The sequence below is a fragment of the Mus caroli genome, chromosome 13, assembly GCF_900094665.2.
Source record: "Mus caroli chromosome 13, CAROLI_EIJ_v1.1, whole genome shotgun sequence".
Taxonomy (NCBI): Eukaryota; Metazoa; Chordata; class Mammalia; order Rodentia; family Muridae; genus Mus; species Mus caroli.
Genome location: NC_034582.1, coordinates 94234553 through 94244746, shown reverse-complemented (window position 1 = coordinate 94244746; position 10194 = coordinate 94234553). Strand labels below are relative to the sequence as shown.

The 10194-nt window shown below is 39.5% G+C and overlaps 1 protein-coding gene across 4 annotated transcripts in view; it reads left to right on the top strand.

Annotated features, from left to right (window-relative positions):
* Positions 1-10194, top strand: part of LOC110307932 (general transcription factor IIH subunit 2) — a 50819-nt gene that overhangs the window by 21166 nt on the left and 19459 nt on the right. For all 4 annotated transcript variants that reach the window (XM_029468288.1, XM_029468289.1, XM_021180220.2 and 1 more), the window contains exons 15-16: positions 429-468; positions 1341-1452. In XM_029468288.1, coding sequence (XP_029324148.1) covers positions 429-468; positions 1341-1452 — 152 coding nt within the window. The remainder of the gene's footprint in view (positions 1-428; positions 469-1340; positions 1453-10194) is intronic.

The following is a 10194-nucleotide window of genomic DNA, read 5'->3' as shown; positions in this document are numbered from 1 at the left end:
AAGGGATCTGCAGCCCTATAGGTGGAACAACAATATGAACTAAGTAGTACCCTCAGAGCTTGTGTCTAGCTGCATATGTAGTAGAAGAAGGTCTTGTTGGCCATCATTGGGAAGAGAGGCCCCTTGGTCTTGCAAACTATATGCCCCAGTACAGGGGAACACCAGGGCCAAGAAGTGGGAGTGGGTGAGTAGGGGAGCAGGGGGCGGAGAGGGTATAGGGGACTTTCAGGATAGCATTTGAAATGTAAATGAAGAAAATACCTAATAAAAAATTGGAAAAAGAAAAAAATATAACTCATATTGAAAGATCAAAAAAAAAAAAAACCCAAAAATCCAAAACTAAGACTCTCCCTAAAAGTCACATATAATTATTAAATTATTTTAATGAGTGAAAACTAGAAAAATGATTCTCAAACTTTTTTTTTCAGGTTTTGTTATGGATGTCAGGGGGAATTGAAAGACCAACATGTAAGTTTATTGGCTTTTCAACATTAATACACAAGAAATACTGAAACAGTGACACCATAAGAAGTTTGTTCCCTATAAAGACAATAAGGTAGAGGTAAAATGGGAACAAAATAATTTAAATAGTTTTGTCATTCTCATTCTTATTCTACTACTGAGAGATTTTAAATACTTTTTGGTTTTTCAAGCAACATTGCATTTAGTTTAGAAGTATTAAAAATATAGTATTAGTTGGGTGTGGTGGCGCATGCCTTTAATCCCAGCACTCCGGAGACAGAGGGAGGCGGATTTCTGAGTTCGAGGCCAGCCTGGTCTACAAAGTGAGTTCCAGGATAGCTAGGGCTACACAGAGAAACCCTATCTCAAAAAGAAAGAAAAAACCAAAAAACAAAAAATTTCATGTTTGCATGGTAAAGTGCTTCATCCTTTGAGCTCTTCATTCATCCACCCACCCACCCGTCAGTCTGTCTGTCCGTACCTAAATACACAAGCGAAGGCTGCTCTGTGCATTGCTATGTATTTTCAGGTTTGACCATTGATATTGGGTAACCTGTTGGGAAGGCTATTTCTCCCACTGCCTCCACTTTCCAAGTGCTAGAATTATAAGTGCGTGTTTACCCTCCCAGCTCTGTTTGCCATATACTGCAATTGAAAGGCCTTTCTCTAAGAGCTCCAAAGGGCTGGCTGAAGAGGGAAAAAATGTGTGAGGTTTGAGGAAATTGTGTTAGATTTAACACATTGGGGTTAATAAGGTGTGTAGGAGGGTAGGGAAACATTGAAGAATATAGGGAACAAGGCAACTGAATTGTCTTTTGGCTATGCAGTTCTTAACTTTTGGAAACTAATTTTATCTGCCTTTCTCCTTTCCATTGCAGGTCTATGTTTGCACAGTGTGCCAAAATGTTTTTTGTGTGGACTGCGATGTCTTTGTTCATGACTCTCTCCACTGCTGTCCTGGCTGTATTCATAAGATCCCAACTCCTTCAGGTATTTAATATCAATATGAAGAACACACACATCGAGTGGGTTTAAAAACAAAACAAAAGTTGTAACTGTAAATAAAATGATTTTTGAATAAAGTGATTCTCTAATTAAAACATGAAAGCACTTTGAAAGAAGATCTGATTTAAGAAACTTTTAACTATGAAAATAGAGTATTTTTATTTGGATTCTATCACCGATATGCATTAAAATTTAATTAACTTTGTTTTCTGTTATTTTGAGCCATTTTTATTCTAACTCATTAGTGTGTGTGTGTGTGTGTGTGTATATATGTGTGTGTGTATATATACACACATATACATATAGATATAACTTGTAATGATTAAATTGATGTCATAATTGCAGTTTTTTTCCATTTTAGATTTTTATTTACATGCATGTGTGAGTGTCTACATGAGTTTGTTTACCCTAAGTATAGGAACCCACAGGGGTCAGAGAGGAGGGCATCAGATTTCCTGGAAGTGGAATTAAAAGGCAGTTGTAATCTGCCAGTATGGGTGCTGGGAACTGAACCCAGGACCTGCGCAAGAGCAGCAAATACTCTTAATCACTGAGCCATTTGTCCAGCTCCAAAATATGCTTTTTTTTTTTTTTTTAAAAACTGAAAACTGTATACTATCATACAAAAAACAAGACTTTATTTTGGGAAATCAATTTCTAATTACAGCAAGTTTTACTTTCAGAAATAAATCCACAGAACAGCACATTCTAATCCACCCTTACATTACCTGGTATGTTGTACGAGGGATATTCTTGTTCTCTGTAGGAGTTCCTTCTTTACACTGTCAGGTACCAGGGCTCTGCCTTTCGGAGTGATCCACAGGACCGTGTTCCAGGCCTTTTCCTTTAATTACCTCTGTATGGTGCCCCTTCATCTCATCCTTCCAGCCACACTCAAGTCATTTAGATTTCTATTAGCTTTTGGTTAGTCACTGCTTTCATCTGCACATCTTTGTTCATCTTGCTAACTGACATCATCTTGCGCAAGGGCCATCCCTTCCCAGTGACTAAATGACCCTTTTGCTGGTTACCACATCCTTCCCAAGAAATGCTCTTAAAAAAACAAACAAACATACATTCACACGAATGAATACAACACACACACAGAGTTGAGTGACCAGAGTCCAGTCTACTGGATGTTTTTCTTAGGATTCATATACACTGAGTCTACACTCAGTGGTTCTTTTTTTTTAATTGCTTTTAAATTAAAAACAATTTTTTATTATAAAAGAGCATTGCAAATAAATACCCCCTCCAAAAACAAAACAAAACAAAACAAAACAGACCCAAAGACTGTACAAGTCAGTGAACTTCTTTACAATTTGAATAGCTAGTTAGAAGCTATAGAGCCTCACACTGGATTTATATTTAACTCTTGAATGCATTTTTATGCACATATCCACTACCCAAACTAAAAAAAAAAAAAAATCCCTGTCAGAGTTGAACTAGAGACAGTTAGCTTTCTATCCTTTCACACTTTGAATTCATTTCCTGCTTGCAGTCCTTCTGCATCCTCTAAGACTTAGGCTTTCTTCTTTCCTATATGTTGTCCTGCCTCCACTTACACATTTGTTTATAAGTACACATATATTATTGGCTGTATTCTGCATATGAAGAGCATGCACCTTTTTCTGAGGTCATGTGACCTCACTTAATATTATACATTCTGGATCGATCATTTTTCTGCAAATGTTGCAATCACTTTGCTTTTGCTATTTTTTTTTTTTTTTTTTTTGGCTGTTTGTGTTGGGGTAGGAGGGGCGGCAGGTTTGCTGTCCTGGAATTCACATAGACTAGGCTGACCTTGAACTTAGAGATTTGCCTGCTTCTGCCTCCTGAGTGCTAGGGTTAAATTGTACACCATCATTGCCTGACGTAATCACATTTTCTTTTAGAGCTAAATAGTAGTACATTTTTATTTGTGTATCACATTGTCATTATCCATTCATATGTTGATGGGCAGGAAAGTTGATTCTAATTCTTTGCTCTAGTGAATAAAGCAATAGTAAACATGGGAAATGTCTCTCTGGTAAGGTCCAGAGTTCTCTGGGTATAGTGAGGAGTAAAATAATGGAATCATACAGTAGGCCTATTTTTATTTTTTTTAAGACAGGGTCTCTCTGGCTCTTTTGGAACCTGTTCAGCTTTATAGACCAGGCTGGCCTTCAACTCGGAGAGATCTACCTACTGAGTGCTCAGATTAAAGGCGTGTACCACCACGTCAGGCTTCTTTTTGTAACTTTTTGAGGACAATCCAAACTCAATCCCACAGTGTCTGTATTAGTTTACACCCTTACCAACAGTGAGTAAGGGTTTCTTTCTGTCTATATCATTTTCAGCATTTGTTAGATTTATTGATGGTAGCCCTCCTGGGGTTAGATGGTATCTCAGCATTTGCCTGATGGCTAGGGATATTGAAAAATATTTAATAAAAAATATTTATGGCTCTGTGGGATATTCACCAGAGGAGACTGCTCAGACGTGGGTTTAAGTTTTTATTACCCTGCTGGGTACACAAATGGGTGCTCAGGATCCCAGTGTAGCACTGAGCCTTTTTCAGGATGATCTTTTAGCACAAAAACCATGTTGGGAATTGACATACTTCAGTTAACAAGACCCAGAAGCAGAACTGGAGAAACGAAATAGTGTACTTTGAGACTTTTCCAGGACTCTATGGAGTGTGGTGGATGAGGCCTTGTTTCAGTTTTGGCAGATGGTGCTGTGTTAAGTGCTGAGTGTATGACCCAAATGGCGCTTCTATCAGGGAGTCAGTTGTGCTGAGGTCTCAGGGCCTACTAAGGTCTGGGCCCTGGTTTCAATGGCCACTTTTTTTTGTTTTTGTTTTTATATTTCAAACTGTCCTTTCAGTTTATTTGCCAGTTTGTTGACTGGCAGTTTTTAAACCCTTAGTATTTTCTGCAATTCTTTGTAAATTCCAGAAATTTGCCCCTTGTATGAAGTGTAGCAGGTAAACATCGCTCCTGTTACAGGCAGCGGCTGTCTCTTTTCCTTGTAAGATGCGTTTCTAGCACAGCCAGGATGGTCTTTATCTCCTACTCCTGCCATGCTTAGAAGAAAGACTTTGAATGTCTCCTCTTGAAAAGTTACCAGAGCCAGTCTGTGGTGACACACACCTTTAATCCTAACACTTGGGAGGCAGAGGCAAGTGGATCTCTGTGAGTTCAAGGACAGCCTGGTCTACAGAGGATAAGTTCCAGGACAGCCAGGGCTATTCAGAGAAATGTCTCAAAAAAGTAAAGCCAAACAAACAAAAAAAAGGAAGAAGAAATAAAAGTCACCAGGATGTATTAGAGACTGTGGTAGCTAGTTTTTTTTTATTTTTTTCTTATTCTCTTTTATATCTCTGACACAAGTTTTTCCTCCCTTCTCTCCTCCCAGCCACACCCCCCGCATTCTCTCCTCGAGTCCCCCACTCAGCCCCCCAATTCACATCTACTCCATTTATATTCAGAACAGGGCAGGACTCCTATGTATATCAACCAAACTTAGCATTTCAAGACTAGGCACCTCCAATTGTCACCTTGTTGAAATACAGAATCACCTCAGGAGAGAGCCTCATTTGGGGAGTTATCTAGATCAGCTTGCCCTGTGGTCAAGTATAGACATAGAATTATCTTGCTAATTGATGCAGGAAGACTCAACTCGTTGGTGGTGGACCCATTCTCTGGCATGGAGTTCTGAATTAGCTTGATGAGCAAGCTAGAGGAGCATGGGTGCATTTATTTCTGTCTGATTTTGACCATGGGTCTGGTGTGACTGGCTGGCTCAAGCTTCCCATCTGGTGACCTCCTTGCTGTTAAGGACTGGAATTTTAGCCAAATCCTTCCCCCTTTGTTTTGCTTTCTGTTGGAACATCTTATCACCTCAACAGAAATGAAATCAGAGCAAAGACCTAAACTCATTGTCAGAGGGGATAGTCCCAGTTTTAGATTTCATTTCCATGCTTGATAAGGTTACGATGAATATTGTCGCAATGTTTCAAAGGGAATTTACTTTTTCATAATCATTGAGAGAAACATTAGTCTTGTTTAAAGATTACAGAAGTAGAAGCTGGGTGTGTTTCTTAGCATAAAAGCACATGTTTAGTGTGTGTAAGGGCCTAGTGTCCATCCCTAGCACAGAGAGAGAGAGAGAGAGAGAATGACAGAGACAGAGAGAGACAGAGACATAGACAGACAGAGACACACACAAAGAGAGACACAGAGACACAGAGAATGGTAATCAAAACTTGGGTCTTTAATTTCCTATTTCCTTCTTGTAACTTCATAATATATTATTTTGGTGTTCTTTCACTAAGTGTGTACTTTCTTGGGGGAATGGGTCATGTATTAGGGGCTCATGTCAAATGTGCACATTTTCCTTGAGTGCTGTAGTTTAAACAGTCTCCTGCATGCTAGACAAGCATTCTATCCTGAATTAGTCCTAAACCCTTCATATTCTTGCCATTTAGTCTGACAATTTTTATCTTTTAATTAAAGCACTTAGTCCATTTACACTTAGTGTATAAATTAAATTAATATGTAGTACAATAACTATACTTAGTACCCTTATATTCAAGTGTACATGTAACCATTGGTTCTTTGGGGAGTCAAACTATACATTGTGGTATTGGTTTAAACCATTGCATCTTCTGAATTATATTTTTAAACTTTCTAAATTTTTCCTAATTAGTTAGAAACTTGTATGTTGTTTTTATTCTTTAGTGGAATTTCTAAACTTGAGTTCCCTAGAAAATAACATAAGGCAAAGCTAAAGTATTGTTACTTCATTTGAGAGGTGCCACCTGGGGATCGGTGTTGAGGAAGAACAGGGAAAATGCAAGGGGAAATACTGTGTGGTCCAGTGTGTTAGCATGGCGGCCTCAAGCTGTGAGTAGATGCAGGCACCTCCTGGCAAATGTGCCTTCTTGGAATGTGCAGTTATAAAGAGGGCCACAAGGAAACACCTCTGAGCAGCCTAGAGAAGGGAGAGAAAAATTGTCTGTCTGTCTGTCTGTCGTGTGTGGAGGTGGAGGTGGTGCATGCTTGCCTTCCCTTGCATGTTGGAGGTCAGAAGACAACTTAGAGCTAACAGTTTCAGCCTCCACCACGTAGGTCCAGGCATGGACTCAGGGTGTCAGGTTTGGCAGCAAACTGCTTTACCTGCTGAGCCATATTGCTGGTGTGAGCCACCACACCTAGTTTTATGTGATGCTGGGAATGAATCCCGAGGGTGGTGTATACTTGTGAGTCATGCACTCTCCCATCTGAACTACATGCCTGGTTCTCATTTTAATAGTGTGGCATTGTATACAGCTCTGAAAGGTACAGTGACAACTCAGGACAGGTAGGCTTGGTGACTTCAGGTTGGACTCTTGTCAGCCAAGGAAGCTGAGCCAGGACAGCGGTGCTGGAGTAGAGAAGGTAAGCCTCAGCTCTGAGAAGACAGGGCTCAAGGGGATCTGAGAAGGCAGCATCAGGAGCTTCCCTTCTGATCATCATACAGTATGACAACCAAAGTTAATATGTCCCTTCCTCCCCCACAGACAGTAAAAGGATCAAAAGAACCTTCATTCATTTGACTCCTTCCTCAAATATAATTATTATGTATCTCATTCTTTTTCTGTTACACAACACATTAATATGCTTTAATCAGTTACTGTTTGTTAAGATGTAATGTATTTACCACTTTCTTGGCTCTTCATTCCTTTAAGGTCCATTTAAGATTTCTTTTTTTATTTTAATCATAGTAACATTCAAAATGTAGTATATGCTATATATTTAAGTGAGTAAAAATATAATCAAAAGAAATACTGGGAACTAGTACAAATCATTAAGTCTAAATAAAAGATCAACAGAATTTATAAATCTTGAAGTAGATTGATCAATAAAAAAAGACCAAATTACTAACATCCAAAAAAGGATGATGGCTGATGAAAGGGCTTAGAGGCAAATGCCACTAGGCCCAGTGACCTGAGTTCAGTTTCTGGGGCTCACAAGGTAGGAGGGAAGTGATTGCTGCAAGTTACCCTCTGGCATCCACACATGTGCTGTAGGGAAAGAAATAAAAGATGATCTAGGTAAGATGGTGAACTCCTGCAATTACAGGATTTGGAAAGCTGAGACAAGACAGTTGCCTCCAGTTCAGGGTCATCTTGAGTTAAGGTAAGATCTTGTGTCAAAAAAACAAAACAAAACGAGAAATGAAAGATACAATTCTAAAATGTCAAAATTTACATATTCGTTCCCCAAAGAAATATTTTGTCCTACGACAGTGTAGTGACACATGTCTTTAATCCTAACACTTGGGAGCAAAGGCAGGCCTGGTCTACATAGTTCCAGCACAGCCAGAGTCTATCTAGAGAGACTGTCTCAAAAATAGAAAACAGACCAAAAAGCATCTCTTCTTTTTACTAGTTCTCAGGTTCTGTTGTAATCCTTTTTAGTTGTGTAAGTTGTTTGACCTCAGCATCCCTTTCCCTTTAAAGAGACACAGTATGGGCTGGGTACGGTGGCATACTCCTTTAATCCCAACATTGGAGAGGCAGAGACAGTGACAGTTCCATATTTTAGTTTGAGGCTAGCCTGTCTATATAGCAAGTCTCAAGACAACTAGAGCTACTATATCCGAGATCTGTTTCAAGAGAGGAAACATGAAGGGGAGAGTCAGTTTTCCTTAAGCGTATGGAGTATGTCCACTGTTAGGCTGACCACATTCCATTGGGTGTTACCAGGAGTATATGGTAGTACAAATTAGACTTGAATTATTTTTAAAAAAGACACAAAGTTGAGGGTTAAGGATGGATCTGGGAGGAGTATGTGGTGAATATGCCCATATTGCATTGTATGAAAATTTCAAAGAATTAATTTTTTTTCAGAGACAGCACATTTGTTGGAAAAAGCAGAGCTTCAGCTATTCACTAAAAGGAGCAGTAAGCATTTTTGCAAGAACATGACACAACTTCCTCCTTATTATACCCATGTCCAGGTCCATCTCTGTAATGGTTAGAAAAGTTATACCGTGGAGCAGCATCCTGAATGTGGAGAAAGAAGGGCACTACCAGCCGTTTGGGAAATATGTTAGTCTCCAGACCTTCAGTAAGTTACAGGGTTTAGGAGAAAGTCAGGGAGTTTTGAGTCCCTAGCCTATATGAAGAAACAAAGGGCCACAGGGCTAGTTAGCCTTCTGGGGAGTACTCTTAGTACCTTAACAGCTAGTTAGCCTTCTGAGGAGTACTCTTAGTACCTTAACAGCTAGTTAGCCTTCTGGGGAGTAGTCTTAGTACCTTAACAAACAGCTAGTTAGCCTTCTGGGGAGTACTCTAAGTACCTTAACAAACAGCTAGTTAGCCTTCTGGGGAGTACTCTTAGTACCTTATCAGTTCTTGTGCGTTCAGATTTACAAGGACAGAGGACTCGTTTGTTTAACTCTCCTCTGGGGAGAGGTTATTACAAGATGGACTATGGACTCTGTTGACCTGTGTGAATTGCTGCTTGAGTCACACCTCACAGCAGGATCCTAGAAACAATGCACTTCATTTGTTATTTATTAATTTACTCAACAGACCTTCGATATTGTACATCAAGAGTTGAAGCGTTAGGGATACACATAATGAAAAGAAGACAGTGTCAGTGCCAGTGGAAGACCCATAAAGGAGTTCATGGGAAAGTGCTAACAGTGTGCCAAGTGTTAATGGCGATGGCATTAATCCAAGGGAGGAGCTGTGCTGGGTCTGACTCAGGTTATGGCAGTGGGAAATTGTTGAAGGTGTGGGTCACAACTTAAGGAAACTCTTTCTGAGAAGCTGAGCATGATAGGAGGGAAGCTGTCATTTTTGCTTCACACCTGCTTGTGTCTTTTGAATTTTATCATAGACATTTGCTCAAAAATTAGAATAAAGTATTTAAGGAAAACTATGGGCTGGCTTTAGGCTGTTCCTTTCCACAACTCCCTGCCGTATTCTGGGAATGTTGTTCCTGTTGCTATATATTTTAAAAACAAATTTACCTGATTTATGAGTTGGGGTCTCCCTATATTGCCCAGATTGCACTCAGACTCCTGGATACAAGTCATCTCCTTGTCTTGTTCTGAGTAGCTGGCTCTCTATATATTTATCATTAGCTTGATTTCAAAACCTGGTAATTTTTCTTTCTTTAAGTGTGCACGTGTATGTGTGTGTGTGTGTGTATAGTGTGGGTGTGGTTATGTGTCTGTGTAGGCCAGAGGACAACCTTGGGTGTCATCCTCCAATAATTTTTGGAAGTTATTCTTTGAAACGGGGTCTTTTATTGGCTTGGAAATCATTAATGAGGTTAAAATGGTTGAACAGTGATCCTAGGAATTCCCAGCCTTCCCCAAACTAGAGTTTTGGCTGTGTGCACCACACCCAGTGTTTTTATGTGGGTTTTAGGACATGAGCTCGGGTCCTCACACACACACACACACACACACACACACACACACACACACATACACACACACACACAGATACACAGACATGATGTTAAAATTAAGTCACACTAAATATGTATTGTAAATATCTGACAAAGTACTGACATATTTAAAATATAAGAAAATTATTGTAACTCAATAATAAAACTAATTTTAAAGCGAGTTAGCTGGGTCTGGTAGTCCTGGCTGTGGCACATTTATGGCAGTAGGATGGCTGTGTAGGTGTGTCGGTTGCAGCAATGGAGGGACCCCTTTCCTTTTTTTTTTTTTTTTTTT